Source organism: Rhineura floridana, chromosome 18, assembly GCF_030035675.1.
Source record: "Rhineura floridana isolate rRhiFlo1 chromosome 18, rRhiFlo1.hap2, whole genome shotgun sequence".
NCBI classification, from domain to species: Eukaryota; Metazoa; Chordata; class Lepidosauria; order Squamata; family Rhineuridae; genus Rhineura; species Rhineura floridana.
Window position 1 is genome coordinate 17797439 of NC_084497.1, and position 22177 is coordinate 17819615.

At 44.4% G+C, this 22177-nt stretch overlaps 1 protein-coding gene across 1 annotated transcript in view; it reads right to left on the bottom strand.

The window, feature by feature from the left end:
- The window catches only part of LOC133372418 (arylacetamide deacetylase-like 4), a 43006-nt gene extending 24795 nt beyond the window's left edge, over window positions 1-18211 (bottom strand). Inside the window, exons 1-3 of the mRNA XM_061600985.1 lie at window positions 18001-18211; window positions 10590-10806; window positions 7325-7388 (exon numbers count right to left, since the gene is read on the bottom strand). Coding sequence (XP_061456969.1) covers window positions 7325-7388; window positions 10590-10806; window positions 18001-18201 — 482 coding nt within the window. The 5' untranslated portion in view covers window positions 18202-18211. The remainder of the gene's footprint in view (window positions 1-7324; window positions 7389-10589; window positions 10807-18000) is intronic.
- Between the last annotated feature and the right edge of the window lie 3966 nt (window positions 18212-22177).

The following is a 22177-nucleotide window of genomic DNA, read 5'->3' on the forward strand; positions in this document are numbered from 1 at the left end:
AAATTGGGTAGCTATAGTGAATGCACCAGGGGAGCAGGAGACCTGACCTCCTCTCTGAGATATTGTACTGTCCTACAAATTTGTAAAAATGCAAACACAAAGTTACTTGCCTCCATAGCAATCTTGATGCCCCATCCACATCTATTATAGTTCCCAGTCAGAGCTTGGAAGTAATTTGTTACAAGTAACAAATTACTTGTAATTCATTACTGTTTTGAGGAATGAGTGGGTAATTCCTTTACACTTTGATTGTAATAGAACTAAGAATAATTTTACTACTTTTGTGGAGTAATTGTAATGTTTCCAGCATTACTTTTGGGTATTACTTGGGGGGTGAGCAGGGGAAGTCTTCTGGTTTGTGGATGAAAATCGTGTGTATCAAACTGGGCTTCTGTGCAGCGTCGCTCTTCCCTCAAGCTCTGTGGATGGGTAGGAGGCAACGAGGGAGGAGGTGGAGAGCGAGATACGGGTGGAGTGGAGAAAACAATTGTTTAAAACATTGACAGTAATGGAGAAGAATGAAGGGAGAAAGGAGCCTGAGTGCAAGAACATGGATAAAGGTGGCAGCAGCAGAATGAAGATAAAGAACTGTGAGGGTGACAACATGTTTGTGTGCGCGCACACGCACGGATATTGTGTTTGCACTTGGCACACAAAGTGGTCTCCACCACCCTCTTTGGCTATTGTGTTACATTTGTGGTATTTTAAATTTTTTGCATCTCAGAGGAAAATGTTTGCTTGGTTGAATGTCCCTTAGTTGGCAGCAGGGCAGGGTCCAGGAGGTGGTTAAGTGAGAGAGATTATGCTTGCTGGCTGGGGGGGAGGGGTTGCACTTGATTTGATGTGCAAAGATCTGAGTAGTGGCCTCTGCCTTCCTCCCCACCTCCCTTACCAATGGAGAGACCACCATTGCTATCTTACAGATAAAAAGAATTATTCTACTACCCCCTGTGTTTGTGTGTGTTTATTTTTAAGGTTGTTTTAGGCTACTTAGATGTGCAGCAGCCAAGGCCAGCACCTTGTAGGCGTTTTTTTTTTTTAAAGTAACTGAAATGTAACTGTAGTGATTATTTTTGAGAAAAAGTAATCAGTTACTTTCAGAGCAATTGTAATTGTAAGGGTAATTACTACTTTTTGGGGTCGTGTAACTGTAATTTCTTACTTTTTAAAAGTAATCTTCCAAGCTCTGTCCCCAATGAGGTGTCCAGCGTAATGTCTGCTGCAACTTCTTGGGATCGGTTTCAGTTGATGTGGCCTGATGACGTGGACAAGGTGCTTGCGACGATGCAGCCAGCAATGTGTCCTCTCGACTCTTGCCCTTCTTGGCTTATTAAAGCTTGCCGAGGGGGGTTGACCGACTGGATCCAGAGTGTGGTCAATGAATCTTTGTGAGAATGAGTAGTATCAACCACCCTGAAAGAGGCAGTGATCTAACCGCTCCTGAAAAAGCACACCCTGGACTCTGCCCAGTCACAAATACTCACTTTTTAGGGAAGGTGATTGAGAGGGTTGTGCCACAGCAATTGCAAGTACTCTTGGATGAAACGGATTACCTTGATCCATTCCAATCTGGGTTCAGGCCTGGTTATAGGACTGAATCAGCCTTGGTCGCCCTGATGGATGACCTTTGTTGGGAAAAGGACAGGGGGAGTGTGATTCTGTTGTTCTTACTTGATCTCTCAGTGTCTTTTGATACCATTGACCTCCTGGCCCAACTTGGTGAGATGGTATCAGAAGCACTGTTTTACAGTAGTTCTGATCCAATCTTCAGGGCTGTTTTAAGAGAATAGCATTGGGTGGTTGTCTTGTGTTCCTGGCAGTTGTGCTGTGGGGTGCAGCAGAGTACCATCTTGTCCCCCATGCTGTTTAATATCTAAATCAAGTCCTTGGAGCAGTCATCAGGAGATTTGGGGTGAGGTGTCAGCAGTATGCTGACGATAACCAACTCTATCTCTCTGTAACATCTGAATCGGGAGAGGCCGTGCAAGCCCTGGACCACTGCCTGGACTCTGTGGTGGGCTGGATGAGGGCCAATAAACTGAGTCTGAATCCTAGCAAGATGGAGGCACTGTGGGTTGGTGGTTCCCAGGTTTGGATAATTGGTCAGTTGCCTGCTTTGGATGGGGACGTACTCCCTCTGAAAGAGCGGGTCCCTAGTCTGGGGGTGCTCCTGGATCCATCCTTGTTGCTAGAGGCCCAGGTGACCTCAGTGGCTAGGTGTGCCTTTTACCAGCTTCGCCTGCTAAGACAGCTGTGCCCTACTGGGAGGAAGGGTGGGATATAAATCTAATAAATAATAATATATAATCGTCTTATTCATGACCTCCTTCGCCTGGCTGGAATGTGCCCTTGAATTCTGATCGTGCCATTTGCCTAGCTGGAGGATAGAGAGGCGTGTGTGAACATGTGGAGCAACTACCCTAATGTGCAAAGGTAAAATTTACATCAATTCCTTCACCCTCTTTTGCCTCTGGCTTTGCCCACCACTGCAGGTGGACCTCAGAAGGCTGCCTGGAAGGGAATAGGACCTGAAAACGTATTCCCACCCCTGAATTATAGGGTGGGTCCTTCTCTCATTAAGGAAAACCCAAGGACAAACAAAGCCAATTCCACTGAGATTGAGAGTACAGATTCTGTCCTTTGAATAAATATTGATTTCTGTGGGTTGTATCCAACTACATTCTACTCAGAGTAGACCCACTGAACTTAATGCATTTGTTAGTCATGTCTGTCAAGTTTAATGGGTCTATTCTGAGGGGGAAATTGGATGATATCAAATAAACTATCTGCTTGCCCGCGCGCTCACACACCAATTTTCCCTCATGGATGTTGTAGTCATTAAAAAAGGAGTATAGAGGAGAGAAGTTCCCAATGTTCAAGTCCTGAAACTCCTGAAGTAGAAGGACGTAAGATGGGGAACAACACTCTTAGAAGCATATTAATTAGGAACTGGTGTGTGTGTGTGTGTGTGTGTGTGTGTGTGTGTGTGTGTGTGTGAGAGAGAGAGAGAGAGAGAGAGAGAGCACACAGAAGGGACTTAGGGCTATGCAATCACTGTGTCTAAATTGCAAACACCGAGGCAAAGTGGGTGTGTTTGGGTTCAAGTGAGGGCCCTCCTAGTCAAGCCAAGCCCCTCCCTGAGGTGATCCAAGCAGCTAAACGGAATCTAAAGCAAAAGCAAGATATAGTCTGCAGTTGTCATTTCATGTTCTATAGCAGAAGGGCATTTCCTGAATGGTCTATTGCAAGCATGGAGAACCCCTAGGACTGCATTCCTTCTGGGCAGCCTTCTGGGATTCACAGGCCAGGGGATGTGGGCCAGAGGGCCAGAAACAAAAGTGTGTGGAACAAGAAATGGAAATGTTACCTTTGTATAAGTAAGCTGGCCATTCATCTCAATCGGTCTACCCTGAGTAGAATTTGGTTGGCTAGGAGGATTCTCCCCATTTCTGCAGCAATTTGGGGATTCTTTTAAAATCATGAAAATTCTTCAGCCCAGGAAATACATTTTTGTATGCAGTTTTGACTAGCGTACACATTTTTCCAAGGAATGTCTCCTAATTTGCATTTTGCACATTATTTTCACCACATATTCATTGTTATACATAATTTACCTTAATATGTACATTTTTGTCACCGTTGTTTGGTTGGCGAACTGCATTTCAAAAATTCAGATAAGTGCAAACTTCAAAGGATCGGGGGTGTTTCTCGGATTGTTTTGGAAAGGGCAACTTTGATAGATTCAGCTTTAAATGGAAACAAAATCATCTCTACTTTGAACTATTACGAAGGGACCCTGCATTTCTGAATTTGCCACTACACTGCTGGGTGTAGGGGACCTTTGCAGATTACCTCTCAAGTGCTATATTGGGGGGTCTATGAGGAATCTTGTATAGTGAAGCCCATTCCCTGTGCAGTGGAGGGGTTAATTATTGCACAGTTATTGTGGGGAGAACATTGCCAGACACAAACACTTTTCACGGTCTAACTGCGATTCACAAACTAACTCCCCCTAACCATTGAATCTGCAGTAACTCTGCCCCTCGGGCCAGCGCCCTGTGGCATTACAGAAATGGCGCCCTGAGCAGGTTAATCCCTCAATTGGCCCTTGCACAAAATGAGTGAATGGTAATGAAGTAACTGATGACAGAAGCAAAACTCCACTGGAGACTGAGGTGGGAGCAGCACTATACCGCTGGGAATGGTTAGGATCTGTGGAATATAATGGTATTTTGTGGAATTTAGCACGTGCAGTAAACGGTAAGCAGTAGCTGCCCTTCAGCTTGGTAGGAATTGCACTGGGAGTCTGTTACAGGAAGAACAACAAACTATTGTAGGAAATACATTTAGATAGTCAAGAGGTGCATCTGACTAAGTAGATAGGAGATGCTGCAAAAGAGATGTCTGCTGCATTGGTGCTCCTCCTTGGGGAGCCGTGCTGGCAAAAAGAACAACTGAAGATGGAGATCAGAGAAGGAGCAGGAAGAGAGATTTGTTTCCTCTGAGGATATCAGTTTACACCTGGGAGGAAATATCAGCTTAGGAAAAGTAGGAGGCACCGTGGTTCGGCTTAAAGGGTACCAGTAGGTGTTTTGGAATTACATAAGAATAGCGGAGGGAAACGTGTGAAATATTGTGTACTTTTGAGAACGTTGATTGCTCATTTCTGAATTATTTTCAAATAACCCCCCCCCAAGATGATATGCATATCATTGGGGGGCATTTAGATCTTGCCTGGCAGAACGGCTTTGGCATGGACCACCTGTGCAGCCTGCATCTTTTGTAACAGCAGGAGAGAAATCCCAGACTAATTGTGTATGCGATCAAATTTCAGAGAGGATGGAATTCGTCAATTCCTTCATGGATGGAATTACCCCTCTGTGAGTTAAGGGCTGGCTTGGATGTGAGGGTGAGCAAATGGACTTGTGTCAGGAACAGAATTTGAGCGTTTCCTGACACCCAAACTTCTGTGATGTATAGAATAAAATGCCAGACCTCAATGCTTATCAGAGGAATGTATTGAACTTTATTAAATGCATATTAATAACTGAATAGCTCCATAAATGGGATGAAGGGGGGGAATGCATAATAGGGGCAAATTATAAGGTCATGGTGAATATGATTAACAGAGCAATCTAACTCATGGGAAGCCGGCGGAGGAGGAGCCAGCAAGAAGTTCTGCAGCATCCGTTTCCTTTTTGGGAGCCTCTGGGCCAGTGGAATGTCAGCTCTGCTGGAGCTGCAGGCATAAGCAAAAAGAGAATGCTGGCTCTCACAAATGCCCCTACCAGCAAGTAAGCACTCCCCACTGACTTCCATTAGAAGTATTTTCTCAGACTGACCTTTTACATGGCATAATTTGGCCCGGATGGGGACCAGCAGGAGTGCTCCGAATGGGAGTTGGATGTTGCATAAGTCTCCCCCGGCTCCTCCTCTGACACGCTCCCAAATGCCGCTTTTTGGGGCCCTCCGCTGAACTCCACCAGCAACACTCTACCGGGCTGGTCTTCCCTGGTGGACTCCCAGCTCCACCACAGCGGAGGAGCTTCTGCCGGTGGAGCCTGACAGAGCTCAGACCATGCTGGCTCACCAAAGATCCGTCATATCCAGCTCCCCTCTGCCCAGTGTAAATATTTATTTATTATTTTATTTATATCCCGCCCTTCCTCCCAGCTGGATTGCGCCCTAAGATGTGAAATGTTAACTACAAGAGGATGCCAAGGGGATGAGCCCTCAAAGGGGACATAAACAGAGAGGCTAGCCATAAAGCCTCATCTGATTGGGATTCAGGAAGTAACTGTCTCTAACCATCGAACTGACAGGAAATCTCACTCCAGGGCTAGCACCCTGTGGAGTTACAGCCTCCACATGCACCTCAGGGCTCAAAGGCCAGGGTGTCTCTTCAACATATGATGGAAACTCCACAATGACGGTGCCAGACACACCTCTGCAGAGGGGAGTTCCATCACGTTGGGCCTGCCATAGAGCATGCTCTCTCACAGGCTTAGGGATGGGGGAGACGTTAGATCTAGTTGGCATTTAAAGGCAAATCAATCACATTCACACTTTCCAAAACAATACGGAAACGGAAACACAGCCATCCTTCCAAATTCGCACGTACCTGAAATTTGTGATGTAGTTCTGCAACCCAACAACATTTATGAAAATGCATGATATTAGGGGGAAATGTGCCTAAACTGGAATATATTAGTGAAAGTAACATAGAAAAATGCATGATATTAGGGGAACGTTTGCAAAAAATGTGTACATTAGTCTAAGCTACATACAAACCTGTGTTCATTAGGGGAAAATGGACATTATGATGCTGATGAATTTTCTTGAGGGATTTTTGGGGGGGAGAATTAACAAATTGCTGCTGAAATGTGGAAAACTGAATCTATGATTGATTCCCTCTAGGAAGAAGGGCAGGATATAAATGAATGAATGAATGAATGAAACAGAACCTGAAAGGTAGCACCATCCTTACCCAGGCTGTGAATCCCCAACCCCCACTCCTCTGAAGGTGGTGGAATTACGAAGAGGGACCCCTCTGCTAACCTGGATGCCCAAGAGTGCCCCAGATTTCTTTGCTGGGGTGGGCGAGAGGAATGAAATGAAGTATTGTGGAAAAGGTCATGGCAGGTTGGCATTCTGAGCACTCCGCCCTATATAATTTTATTGCAGGTTCAAGCTATTCCTTTTCTGATGCAACTTGTTTCAGCAAGCCAACCAACGTAATTCTGATATCAACATTTTATTGGTTTTATCTTTATTCATAGTGATGATGTTCTATGTGTTCCTGATATGCTTAGACTAGAATACAGTAGGGTAGTGGCAAGTTCAGAAGTGCAGGGTGTCTTCATAATAGTCCCAGCCCCATCCTCTCAATCTCTACAACTTGGCTTTATGAGGTAGGGATGAATAAAAATACTGTTCACTCTGATTGGCTGCAGTCAGCAGGAAATGACAAGGAGCAAGTTAGAAGACTCTTCTCAGTGGCTAACACACTCCCATTTCATGTTGCTTGGCTCATAGTACATTGGAGACATACAGTAGGGACCTGGCTCCAGAAAAAGGAAGAGGTCTAAGACCCCCTGAAACCCTGGACGACTATTCCCCTGGTAGAATATCATTTCTGCCAATTTCTCTTTGCATTCTTTCCATGTAGTTTTTAATGATGATATTTTTATGTATATTTGTTTTTAATTGGACTGTGGATTTTAGGATTTGATCTCTAATATTAAATGTGCATTTGTTAGAGAGCTGTTTAGATCAAGTGGTTCAGAAATCTTCTAAATAGTAATAAGCAAATTGCAGTACTTACTCAACACTCACAACTACGGTGTCACTCTCTCGGGCGATGTAACGGCACACCCTTTCATATGTTCCTGAAAAACATAAGTGTCACCAAAGTGTCACCAAAAGGAGACCATTGAAAAGCCCATTTCAATTAAGCATCATAGAATGAAAATGACTTCCCTTCCCTCCCAATTTAATACTTCATTTACAGACACAAAATTTAGGAGGGTCACTTCAGCAAGGTTTTTGGTGAATGTGTATAAGGCTGCAATCCTTATCTGGTCATATCTGGGAGTAAGTCACATTGAACTCAGTGGAGCTTACTTACTTCTGAGTAGACATGGACTAGGTTGCAGCCTTAGGCTTCTGAAAGATTTGTGGGTTTACAAGTGGTACAAAAGTGGTTTTTGGAACTCAATGTCAGCAATGCCAACACTTGTGCTTTTGCATAGCAGTTAGATTTGGATCTGGTGTCTTGGGTTCAAATCCCCACTCAGTCACAAGGCTGGCCCACTAGGTCTAATGGTGCATAACCCTCAAAAGGAGAATGTCAAGCAATTGTTATATCCCTCCCAACTCAAAGCCACAGGCTTTTTCCTGTCCCACGGACCTTTTATACTTCTATGAATTTAGAGAGGCTTATGGAGGCATTTCTGTCAATCTCCTGTTCTCTGTCCAATCAGTTCTCTACACAACTCAGCCCACCATAATCCAAAAGTATAGCTATGGCAAAACATAGTAGGACCGCCAGCTTTTCAGCCCTGGTTGTGAAGGTTCCCCCCTGCCTCCTGTTATTCTGAGACCAGTTGCAGCCTCAGTACAGGACGAGTAGGGCTGCCTGGAAGTGCATTCTGAGCATGCTCACAGCTGTTCCTTGAAGGCCACACTTGCATAGCCTTAACTAGGCCCCAGGATTGTTTCTGTCTTCCATGATCAGGGGTTTGCTTATTTTTATTTTTCTATTTCCTGAGGTTTATTTCACTGAACTACCTATTTGCATGAATGACAGACTGATTCTCTTCTTTGTTACACACACACACAAACACACAGAACCATTTCTGTTTATTGAATGGGGTGCTTAAAATTCTTATTTAAAAGGTGTGTTTTCTAGTCCTGTAGCACTTCACCTTGCTTAAAAGCCAATGGTTTAAATAGAATCATACTAATTGTGAGAGGGAAGTGGTTTTATTCAAACACATGCTGGGATATGTTTTTGTTTTCTGTTTCTTCATCCTGTGAGTTCTCCAGTTTTTCTATTCATGTGATGATGGCAATTGCGGTTGCAGCTTGATTTAACCTGGGGTTATTTATCGTGTAAATGTACTGATTGCAGCTCCGGATTTGTGTGTGGCGCCTGAGTGCAGCGGAATAATACTGTGCTGATTGTAAGATGAACTCTTTACACAAAGGACGGTGGCCTTTGAGTTCTGTTGAACTCTGGAAAAAGAGAGGGGAGTGTGGATTTCTGAGAGCACTTGAGAAGGAATCCCATTACTGTTGAATCCTGTTTTCAGCTTCTGTTAAGCTGCAGGAATAGCTTTACCCCCCAAAAAAGCTGATTGCTCCCTTTCCCTGTGTGTAATATCAGCGCCTGATTTTTATGGTAAAACCGAACCGGGCATTGCTCTAGGGCAGCCTTTCCCAAGCTTTGGGTCCCCAGATGCTGTTGGACTACAACCCCCATCCACCCCAGCCAGCATGGCCAATGACAGGGAGGATGGGAATTGTAGTGCGGCAACATCTGGGGACCCACAAGTTGGGAAACGCAGCTCTGGGCTCTAACTGGATTCACTTAACATGACAGTGATTACTATGCAGGATATGGCTTTTTGGTAAAATAATACCAGTGATTCCACGTATCATGTGGCTGACTAGCAATGTAGAGTTTATATTTCAGGCTGAAGGCTTATTCAATACAAAGAGAGATTCCACATGGGGGAGGCAAGTTCCAACTAACCATGGCCAGGGAGAGTCAACTATGATGATACAAAATTAAGAGGGATAGCTAATACCTTGGAAGACAGAAACAAAATTCAAAGGGATCTTGATAGGCTGGAGCATTGGGCTGAAAACAACAGAATGAAATTTAACAGGGAGAAGTGCAAAGTTCTACACCTAGGAAAACGAAACCAAATGCACAGTTATAAGATGGGAGATACTTGGCTCTGCAATACGACATGTGAGAAGGATCTTGGCATTGTTGTTGATCACAAGCTGAATATGAGCCAACAATGTGATGTGGCTGCAAAAAAGGCAAATGCTATTTTAGGGTACATTAACAGAAGTATAGTTTCCAAATCGCATGACGTATTGGTTCCTCTCTATGTGGCACTGGTTAGGACTCACCTTGAATTCTGTGTCCAGTTCTGGACACCACACTTTAAGAAGGATGCAGATAAACTGGAAACAGGTTCAGAGGAGGGCAACAAGGTTGTTCATGGGGCTGGAAACAAAGCCCTATGAGCAGAGACTGAAAAAAAACTGGGCATGTTTAGCCTTGAGAAAGGAAGACTGAGGGGAGATAGGATAGCACTCTTCAAGTACCTGAAAGGCTGTCACAAAGAGGAGGGCCAGGATCTCTTCTTGATTGTCCCAGAGTGCAAGACACGGAATAATGGGCTCAAGTTAGGAAGCCAGATTTTGACTGAACATCAGGAAAAACTTCCGATTTGGTACGACAGTGGAACCAATGACCTAGGGAGGTGGTGGGCTCTCCAACACTGGAGGCCTTCAAGAGGCAGCTGGACAGCCCTCTGTCGGGTATGCTTTGATTTCAATTCCTGTGTTGAGCAGGGGGTTGGACTCGATGGTTTTATAGGCCCCTTCGCACTCTACAATTCTATGATTCCATTTTTTGGATTTTTCATTGGCTATGAAACTCAATATTCCTATGGAGCTGTTCTCAATTCCAAACAAATATTGCTCCCCCATGTTTTAAATTAACAGGATCCCATGCTGCATTGTGGATTGAAGGTGAGCTGAACATGATGGAAGTAGAAACCATTGTTTGTGACGTCCTGTCTAACATATCAGGAACCCTTTTGGTGAAGCACTGTCCTAAAAGCTTCTAAGCAAACTGAGTGAAGGAATGTAGGCTCCTTTCAAAGAAAGGGGCTGTAACTCAGTGGCAAAGCATCTATTTTGCATGCAGAAGATCCCAGGTTCCATCCCTGCATCTCAGGTAGGGCTGGGAGAGCCCCTAGTCTGTAACCCTATAGAGCCACTGCCAGTCAGTGCACACAGCACTAAGCTAGATGGACCAGTATGAGGCAGCTTCCCATGTAACTTACGGATGCTTCCAAATAAGCCAGCTCCTCCATGGAGATAGAGCATTCCTCTCCTGTTTCTAGCAGGTGATGCCTTAGGCCAATATATTCTTACTGGAATCCCATCAAAAAGCAGATCCTTGATGATCAACTTTGAGTCCTCCCTAGGTGGTATTCCATTCATCGCAAGCCTCCAGATGACATACTTATGGCAGATGCCAACTTTCTCCAGAAACAGTGCCTGTTTTAGAGCAAGACATAAGGGAACAGAATAAGGAGCCCTTCACATTCACGTCTCATCAATGCAAGACATAAGAGCTTTTCACACTGGAAGCAAAAAAGACCGCTCTGCCCCCAAGCCTGTTTTAAAAAGCTTGCTGTCTTTACATGCGCCTTGAGGCACACATAAAAGGCGAGTCATGAATCAATACATCAATACTGAAAACAGACAGAAAAGGAGATCAGCAGTGAGGAAATGCTGAAACAGTTCCATGGCTGCAGTAGCTGGTTCACATCAGGAGTGGATGGTGTGGTGGGGAATCTGGGATGCACCACTCACTTGACCTCCCCATGCCGGTGGAACCAACCTGGTGCTCCTGCCATCACGTTCATACTGCGCCCACTTTGCTGCCACCACATCCCCCCCTCTCCACCTGCAGTGACTGGACCAGAGGGAGGGGAGGGGAGCGGCACAGCCCCACCATGCCATCCGCTGCTGCTTCACATCAGCTCATGAGGAGGACGGCCCAGACCCGCATCGCACGATGGCACCCAAGGTTGTCTCTGCTAGGTTTGGAGAGTCCCCACAATAACGCTTACATGATCACAGTCTTCACGAGTTGATTTTTCTTCACTGACATTGAGATTCTGAACGTCTGTCATCAGGGCAATCGAACCAGCTCCCTCTCTGACAGTTTGTTAGACGGGTGTTAAAAGCCTTCCTTTATCCCATCAGGTATTTTAAAAACATTTTTCTGCTCTCTTTTTTTTGTCTCTTTGCTTTTGACTTATGCTGTGTTTTGTTCAAGTTTTGCCAAATTTATTTTCGTTATGGCTGTTTGAGGAAGTTGATCCTTGTCAGGATTTAAAACAACTTAAGTTCAGTTGTTGTTTTTCTTAAGATCCATCATTCCGACAGGCTGGTATTGATTCAAGTTCATTCAGTGTCCACTAGCCACTGCTTGTACCAATTCCATTTTCCCTCTTGCAAAAAATATTGAGATTAATATCGATATTTCGAAAGGAAATACTGATAATTGTTGATATTTTGAAAGAAAATGTTAGCAAGTTGAAAGAAAATATTGATACTATTATTGTACTTAACACTTTCAAACGTTTAAAAAAAATCTGTTTTTGAAAATAGCTGCAGAAAATTGCAACACAAAAGTCGATCCAAAAGGATAGAGAATAAGAGAATTAATGAAAAAATGGTACCAGATTTGAATTGGCTAAACTTCTAGCATATCCCTAGCTCAGAACAGACTCATTGAAATTAATGGACCTAACTTAGTTATGTCCATCAATTCCATAGGTCTAGGACTAGTTCTGGATACCATCCCTAGTTTCAAGGCAGTTCATACAGCCTTTGTTTTGATTCACATACGTCTTCACCTGCAGCTACAGTACATCTCGCTGTCCCCAAGCGTGTGTGTGGGAAGGCCTTGAGAAGCTGTTCCTACACAGTAGAGACGCCACATACTGTTATGAGGACTCAAATATTCCTGGGAAACAGCCCCTCGGTGACCTCTGCGTATATATCTTGCAATACCTGAAGGTATAGACTTCCTGACTCCTATGGAAATTTGGGATTTGTCACCCAGGAAGAATAGGCACTCCTTTCAAACAAAGGAAATGTTTATGATAATCTAAGCCTTTGGAGGAGACAGGATTGCAGCCGTTATCTGGGAATCCCTCAGGGAATGGTTTCTGGAAAAACAACACATTCCCTGACAGGATTATCCTAAATTCTTTCATTGTTCTTATGTATCACATCCACATCCTCCTGGAGACATTTACATTGGGTTGACTTTGGGGTCAGTTTAGTTAGGAAAAGGTATAAAACATGGGGCGTGAGAAGGGGAGAGGAGTTCCTCTTCTGGAGGGCTCCAACCGCTGCTTTTCTTATCAATGCACGCTAGCATCTTTGGGACAATTTCAGAGCTATGGATTTGGGTGAGAACTTTCAAATCTGGCACTGGTTACAAAGGGCGGAGCTTTTGCTCATTGGGCTAGATACAAAAGTCTCTCTCGCTCAGCCTTAGTCTTGCAGCAACTCTCCAGGAAAGGTATATTTTATTTATTTATTTATTACATTTTTATACCGCCCCATAGCCGAAGCTCTCTGGGCGGTTCACAACATCAAAATATCAACATACAATTTAAAACCACACATTGATCAATTTAAAACATAACTCATTAAATTTCCAAATAAACCTATACTAAACTAAAATACTGAAATACTAAAAATACTAAAATGCTAAATGCTACAATACTGAAATGCTAAAATGCTAGAATGCCTGGGAGAAGAGGTAGGTCTTAACCTGGCGCCGAAAAGACAACAATGTTGGCGCCAGGCGTACCTCATCAGGGAGATTGTTCCATAATTCGGGGGCCACCACTGAGAAGGCCCTTTTTCTTGTTACCATCCTCCGGGCTTCCCTCTGCGTAGGCACCCGGAGAAGGGCCTTCGATGTTGAGCACAGTGTACGGATAGGTTCATATCGGGAGAGGCGTTCCATCAAGTATCGTGGTCCCAAGCCGTGTAAGGCTTTATAGGTTAAAACCAGCACCTTGAATCGAGCCCGGAAACATATAGACAGCCAATGCAAGCGGGCCAGAACCGGTGTTATATGTTCGGACCGCCTGGTCCATGTTAACAATCTGGCCGCTGCATTTTGCACAAGCTGCAGTTTCCGAACCATCTTCAAAGGCAGCCCCACATAGAGCGCATTGCAGCAATCTAGTCTAGAGGTTACCAGAGCGTGGACAACTGAAGCAAGGTCATCCCTGTCCAGATAGGGGCGTAGCTGGGCCACCAACCGAAGTTGGTAGAAAGCACTCCGTGCCATCGAGGCTACTTGAGCCTGAAGTGACAGGGATGGTTCTAAAAGTACTCCCAAGCTACGAACCTGTTCCTTCAGGGGGAGTGCAACCCCATCCAGGACAGGTTGAGCATCCACCATCTGGTCAGAAGAACCACCCACTAACAGCATCTCAGTCTTGTCTGGATTGAGCCTCAGTTTGTTAGCTCTCACCCAGTCCATTGTCGCAGCCAGACATCGGTTCAGCACATTGACAGCCTCACCTGAAAAAGATAAAAAGGAGAAGTAGAGCTGCGTGTCATCAGCATACTGGTGGCAACGCACTCCAAAACTCCTGATGACCATACCCAGCGGCTTCATGTAGATGTTAAAGAGCATGGGGGACAGAACTGACCCCTGCGGAACTCCATACTGGAGGGTCCAGGGTATCGAGCAATGCTCCCCAAGCACTACCTTCTGGAGACAACCCGCCAAGTAGGAGGAAAACCACTGCCACGCAGTACCTCCAACTCCCAGCTCAGCGAGCCTCCCCAGGAGGATACCATGGTCGATGGTATCAAAAGCCGCTGAGAGACCAAGGAGAATCAATAGAGTTACACTCCCCCTGTCTCTCTCCCGACAAAGGTCATCGTACAGGGCGACCAAGGCTGTCTCCGTGCCAAAACCAGGCCTGAAACCCGATTGAAATGAATGCAGATAATCAGTTTCATCCAAGAGTGTCTGGAGCTGGTCCGCAACCACTCGTTCTAGGACCTTGCCCAGAAATGGAACATTTGCTACTGGCCTATAGTTATTAACAATTTCTGGGTCCAGGGAAGATTTCTTCAGAAGCGGTCTCACTACCGCTTCTTTCAGGCAGTTAGGCACCACTCCCTCTCGCAATGAGGCGTTAATCACTTCCCTGGCCCAGCCGGCAGTTCCATCCCTGCTAGCTTTTATTAGCCAAGAGGGGCAAGGATCCAACACAGAAGTGGTTGCACGCCCCTGTCCAAGCACCTTGTCAACGTCCTCGAGCTGCACCAACTGAAACTCATCCAAAACATCAGGATAAGGCTGTGTTCTGGAGACCTCATATGATTCAACTGCTGTAACATTGGAGTCCAAGTCCTGGCGGATGCCAAAGATTTTATCTTGGAATATGCAACTTCTGAGCCTTTCTCTTTCCTTTTTTTCTCCCTGTGTGGGTGAGCTTAATGTGAAGGTGTTCATAGGGTTAGTCTCTTTGCTTTAGTCTATCCAGTGTTGCTGAATGAATGAGTCATAGTTAGAAAGCTGCTCATTGTTAACTGCAATTGTAAACTGCAATATTTTCCCTTTTTTCTTCTCTTAATAAAACCACTCTTTATTTTACTTTCAGTGTGTGTGTCATTGGGTTAAGGGTAAAATAATACATGCTCTGGGGGGTGACGTGCGGGCAACTTCAGCAAAAGATCCTGCTGCTGTCTTTTGGGGAACTTGGATTTCTAGTGAGCTATGCTCAAGGTCCCTTCGTAACACATACCCACAGGGGTGTGTGGGGAAAGGAGGGAGTGCTGCTATTCATCCCTATGCCAGAATACAGGTACAATTTTCATCGGGCGGAAACAACAACAACTGACACGTGCCTAAAGGAGTGGACTGCATTGCATGCCAGGATGCTTGTCACATGAGCAAATCTCCCACAATCTTCTAGGTTCCCAGGCTTGCAAATGGATTCTTTCTGGTATTATTTATCATGAATATTCATGCTAAACTTCCACTCTATTCCACTAGATTTCTGGGACCAGCTTTTACTCGTGTGAAAGGTCAAATATCATACGCAAGTGACCAGTTCAGAAAATGTTGGAATAATAGAATAAAGGGCAGTGTGAAAGTAGCCATGATCTGGGACCATCCCCCAAAGCATGAGTGGAGCATTTATCACAGTGCCACCAGCTCCCAACTCATGGAGACAGACTAGGAGGGTGGTACGGTAGGAGGATAGTATGGTCAATGGTATCAAAAGCCACTGAGAGATCCAACAGCAGCAAATTGTTCAGTGGGATCCTTTTTCTTAACTTAGGGTGCAATTCTAAGGGGTGTGTATGTGAAAAAACAAAAATAGTTCAACTAGCCTGTCCTACACCCTGCCAGCCTCCAAGTTTTGGGGGGCATGCCCTCCCCAACAATTTCCCTCACATTGGGAAGAATTTGGAATTGGAAGGAACATGTTTCGTAGGCTTTTTGCAGTGGAACAAGCCAGTCTGATGCGCCCCTGCTTGTATGGACGTGATGTATGCAAAACGTTATCGGTGAATGAACTGAGAATACTGATGGGGAGAAATTCAGTTTAGTTTTCATTTCAAGGCAAATCGATCAAAGGCCAAAGGCATACTTTCTTAAACAAAACGGAAACTGAAACATGGCCGTCTTTTGAAATGTGCACTACTCCAAGGTTTGTGAGTTCTCCAAGATCTCTAGCCAAGTAATGTGCACAGAAATGCCTACACTAGTGTAAAATGGCCATAGAATGCATACATTAGGGGAAATAATGCATGATATGATATAACACTGAATGCATTATACTATGGAAAACGGCTTTGCAAAAATGAGAATATTCACTAATAGGCAAAAAACCTTGCAGTTTAAGAATGTACCTAAAGCCCACAGATATTTCTATCAAACTTTAAAAAGCAGGGATATTGGGCAGCTCTCATGAATGCACCAGGGGAGCAGGAGACCTGACCTTCTCTCTGAGCTATTGTTAAGGTGTTGGACTATGACCTGGAAGACCAGGGTTTGAATCCCCACACAGCCTTGAAGCTCACTGGGTGACCTTGGGCCAGTCACTGCCTCTCAGCCTCAGAGGAAGGCAATGGTAAACCCCCTCTGAATACCGTTAACAATGAAAACCCTGTTGATAGGGTTGCCATAAGCTGAAATTGACTCAAAGGCAGTCCAAATAATGATAAAATACAAATTTGTAAAAATGCAATCACAATTTGGGTTGGTCTTTCACAGTCCAATCCACTTCCTGTGTAGCTTGGAGGAATTTGATAACATGTGCCTCTGAGCATATGGTGAGTGGTGGCAACATCTGCCATCTCCAAAGACAGAGAATTACATTTTTGTAGGTTTGTTGGAGTTCTTACTTTGCTTCTTTCCTGTGTTACTTCTGTTTCTAGAGAGAATCTAACCTGGAACATAATATTTCTCTCATTATTCATCCTAGAAACCTGAAAGACTGTCTTACCCCCTATATATCCAGTCGATCACTGAGCTCTGCAGGTGAGGGCCTCCTGCAGATACCATCTTATCAGGAGGTCCGTTCTGTACAACAAAATAGGAAATGGACCTTTAAGTATGGTGACACGTACCCTGTGGAATTCCCTCCCCTTAAATATTAGGCAGGCGCCATCTCTATCTTTTCGGCACCTGTTGAAGACTTTCCTCTTTCAACAAAATTTTTAAGCCGAGACCTAAGCATCTCTGTTGGAATTGCTTCTTAATATGTTGTTTTTTTTTTAAAAAAAACACCTTTTTTAAAAAACAATATTTTAACCCTTTTTATTAAAGATGCCTTTAAAGCTTTTTCAAAAAATATTTGTAAAGTTGTTTTGTTTTAATCTTTTAAGGTCTGTTTTTATGATGTTTTAAAGTGTTTTTAGTGCTTTTGTTTACCACCCTGGGCTCTTGCTGGATATCTATCTATCTATCTATCTATCTATCTATCTATCTATCTATCTATCTATCTATCTATCTATCTATCTATCTATCTATCTATCTATCTATCTATCTATCTATCTATCTATCTATCTATCTATCTATCTATCTATCTATCTATCTATCTAAAAAGAAGCATTGTACCTGGCATTGCTCAGGAATTCTAAAGAACAAAAACGTCAGAGTACTTTTGAGAGGTTCAGTCCATCACCTTGATTCAAATATAGCATCCATTTATATCCAAACATAGACAAAAACCAGCTCCTTGATTTCAGGAACCAACATGCAAAATTGGATTATGATAAGAGGTGTGCAAATGCAAAGCAAACAAACAACTTTACAAAATGTATAATCGATGGCTTCCATGCAATGCTCTTACTGCACAGTGTAGGCCCATCGAAGTTAATGAACATGACTAGGTAAGATCCACTCATTTCAATGGGTCAACTATGAGTAGGATTTAGCTGAATACGACCCACAGCTATCATATATCTATTTCAAGTCAAAAAAGAAGAACAAAATATATGTACAATCCAAGCAATCCACAAGAAACTAATTGGTCCCATGGCTCCAGCTTGTATGTGGGTGCAACTACTAGGGATGCTTCCTTTTTCTCTGATGCATGTTTGAACAGGCTCTCCATGCAGTCTATATGTCATGCAAATTAATCATTGAGAGAGGGGATTGATCATAAAAGAAACAGGGACACTCACCAGCCCAAACATAAGATTCCCAAAAAGAGTCATAACATGTAGTTTTGCACCCTGGCTGATTCCTGGAGGTATGTGGGTCCTGGTGACATGGTAATAAAGTGTCCAAGCCAGTGCCAAGAATGGGATGAAAATGCTCAGATACAGGAGCAGGTTCAACAGAGCTTGGCCGAGTGCCGTTCTCTGAGCTAAGAAGGGCAGCATCCTCTTCTGACACCAGTGGCTTCTGATATTCTACTTCAGTGGCGTCTCCCTAATAAACTCTAAGTCTGTTGTAAGAGCAAACATATTAACTAAGAATCAGATTAGGAGCAAGAGGTTAGGCACTGCAAGATGTTCTTGACTCATGAATGAAATTTTGCCGAGAGATGCCAGTTCTTAGAAGCTTATGCCTCATTCATGAGTTTTGGCGTCCAGATGACTGAGATATCTACACTGACTTCTGCCACCACTTTTTTCTCTTTCCTTTCATTTTTAACTCTCAAGTGTATTGAACAACTCCATACATAGGTGGGAAGGTGAGGAAGAGGACTGAGTTCACCCTAAGTGGGAGGGGATTGCACATAAATGTGATCTGACTTTTGCATTTCATTTTGCATTTCAGTACCTCCCACTCCACCCATCTCCTCCATCTTTGCGGCTGATTAAGAAGGACTGAGGCAAAGTTTCAATCTCTGTTAACATCGCATCTGAACCACAAAGCTTGAAATAGTTTGGCCCGCACCAGGTAATAAAGACATGAGATTCAAGTTCTGGGTGAAGCAAGGTCGCTGTTGCGCTGCAGCCAACTCAGGAGCGACAGGAAGGGGGGAGTAGTACCAACCACCCTGAAAGAAGCAGTGATCTAACCGCTCCTGAAAAAGCACACCTTGGACTCTGCCCAGTCACAAATACTCACTTTTTAGGGAAGGTGATTGAGAGGGTTGTGGCACAGCAATTGCAAGTACTCTTGGATGAAACGGATTGCCTTGATCCATTCCAATCTGGGTTCAGGCCTGGTTATAGGACTGAATCAGCCTTGGTCGCCCTGATGGATGACCTTTGTTGGGAAAAAGACAGGGGGAGTGTGATTCTGTTATGCTTACTTGATCTCTCAGTGGCTTTTGATACCATTGACCTCCTGGCCCAACTTGGTGAGATGGTATCAGAAGCACTGTTTTACAGTAGTTCTGATCCAATCTTCAGGGCTGTTTTAAGAGAATAGCATTGGGTGATTGTCTTGTGTTCCTGGCAGTTGTGCTGTGGGGTGCAGCAGAGTACCATCTTGTCCCCCATGCTGTTTAATATCTATATCAAGCCCTTGGAGCAGTCATCAGGAGATTTGGGGTGAGGTGTCAGCAGTATGCTGACGATAACCAACTCTATTTCTCTGTAACATCTGAATCGGGAGAGGCCGTGCAAGCCCTGGACCACTGCCTGGACTCTGGTGGGCTGGATGAGGGCCAATAAACTGAGTCTGAATCCTAGCAAGATGGAAGCACTGTGGGTTGGTGGTTCCCAAGTTTGGATAATTGGTCAGTTGCCTGCTTTGGATGGGGATGTACTCCCTCTGAAAGAGCGGGTCCCTAGTCTGGGGGTGCTCCTGGATCCATCTTTGTCGCTAGAGGCCCAGGTGACCTCAGTGGCTAGGTGTGCCTTTTACCAGCTTCGCCTGCTATGACAGCTGTGCCCTACTGGGAGGAAGGGTGGGATATAAATCTAATAAATAATAATATATAATCGTCTTATTCATGACCTCCTTCGCCTGGCTGGAATGTGCCCTTGAATTCTGATAGTGCCATTTGCCTAGCTGGAGGATAGAGAGGTGTGTGTGAACATGTGGAGCAACTTCCCTAATGTGCAAAGGTAAAATTTACATCAATTCCTTCACCCTCTTTTGCCTCTGGCTTTGCCCACCACTGCAGGTGGACCTCAGAAGGCTGCCTGGAAGGGAATAGGACCTGAAAACAATTTCCCACCCCTGAATTATAGGGTGGGTCCTTCTCTCATTAAGGAAAACCCAAGGACAAACAAAGCCAATTCCACTGAGATTGAGAGTACAGATTCTGTCCTTTGAACAAATATTGATTTCTGTGGGTTGTATCCAACTACATTCTACTCAGAGTAGACCCACTGAACTTAATGCATTTGTTAGTCATGTCTGTCAAGTTTAATGGGTCTATTCTGAGGGGGAAATTGGATGATATCAAATAAACTATCGGCATGCGCCCGGGCGCACACACCAATTTCCCCCCATGGATGTTGTAGTCATTAAGAAAGGAGTATAGAGGAGAGAAGTTCCCAGTGTTCAAGTCCTGAAACTCCTGAAGTAGAAGGACGTAAGATGGGGAACAACACTCTTAGAAGCATATTAATTAGGAACTGGTGTGTGTGTGTGTGTGTGTGTGTGCGTGCGTGTGCGTGCGTGCGTGCGTGAGAGAGAGAGAGAGAGAGAGAGAGAGAGAGAGAGCTCAGAAGGGACTTAGGGCTATGCAATCACTGTGTCTAAATTGCAAACACCGAGGCAAAGTGGGTGTGTTTGGGTTCAAGTGAGGGCCCTCCAAGCCAAGCCAAGCCCCTCCCTGAGGTGATCCAAGCAGAATGGCAGCCCCCCTCAAGCTCTTCAGAGTTATTTGGAGTTACAAAGAATCATACCTTCAAAATGATAGGAGAATAAAAGACAAACACCATTTAAGGGAAATGCCAGGGTGGGGATAGTGGGAGGAGGGGAGCTGGCGTTTGCTCATTGATAGTTTCCCATTCAGGATAGAATCTCACCCAACACTCTCTAGTCACAGTGCTTGTGGGCAGAGCTTGGAAGTAACTAGTTACTTGTAATTCATTACTTTTTTGAGTAACGAGTGGCTAATTCCTTTACACTTTGTTTGTAATAGAACTAGGAGTAATTTTACTACTTTTGTGGAGTAATTGTAGCGTTTCCAGAATTACTTTTGGGCATTACTTGGGGGGGAGCAGGGGAAGTCTTCTGCTCCTCTGATTTGTGGATGAAAATCATGTGCCTCAAACTGGGCTTCTGTGCAGCGTCGCTCTTTCCTCATGCTCTGTGGATGGGTAGCAGGCGACGAGGGAGGACGCAGAGAGTGAGACAGGGTGGAGTGGAGAAAACAATTATTTTAAAAAATGGATAGTGGTGGTGAAGAATGGAGTGGGGAGGAAAAGGATCTGAAGGTCAAGAACATGGATAAAGGAGGAGAAGGGGGCAGCAGCAGAATGGAGATAAAGAACTGTGGAGGTGAAAGATGACGTGTGTGTGTGTGTGTGAATACTGTGTTTGCACTTGGCACACAAAGTGGCCTCCACCACCCTCTCTGGCTACTTTGCTGCATATGCAGTATTGTAACTTTTTTGCATCTCAGGGGAAAATGTTTGCTTGAGTGAGTGTCCCTTAGTTGGTGGCAGAGCAGGGTCTGGGAGGTAGTTAAGTGATAGAAGTTATGCTGGCTGGCTGAGTGAGGGGGGTTGCACTTTGTTTGATGTGCAAAGATCCGAGTAGTGGCCTCAGCCTCCCTCCCCACCACCCTTACCAGCGGAGAGACCACCATTGTTATCTTATGAATAAAAATAATTATTCTGCTACCTCTGTATGTGTGTGCTTATTTTAATGTTGTTTTAGGCTACTTAGATGCGCAGCAGCCAAGGCGAGCACCCTGTAGACTTTTTTTAAAAGTAACTGAAATGTAATTGTAGTGATTACTTTGGAGGAAAAGTAAAGTTATCAGTTACTTTCAGAGCAATTGTAATTGTAACGGTAATTACTACTTTTTGAGCCATGTAACTGTAACTGTAATTTATTACTTTTTAAAAGTAATCTTCCAAGCTCTGCTTGTGGGGATGCTGGTCCCATAACACATTTCTCCCAGTGCCTCTTTGTCTCACTCTTTGGCTAGTCCTCTGAATGTTACGAAGAGTTGGTTGGTGGCGTTCTGACACATCTTGTCTCCTGTTTGTCCTAACCCAGCCTTCCTACCTGTTTCTTTCCTTTCTGTTCTTTTCCATCCTTTCCAATCCATCCCAGTCCATATTTTATATGGATTTTATGCAAATTATATATTTGTGTAAGACTGTTGTCATGCTGTAGTTCTCTTGGCCATTGACAAGAGTCTGAGAGTGGCCGGGACATCACAGCAGTGAGGAGGGAATCAAAACAAGGAGATGGAGGCCAGAAGGCATGCAGCCAGCC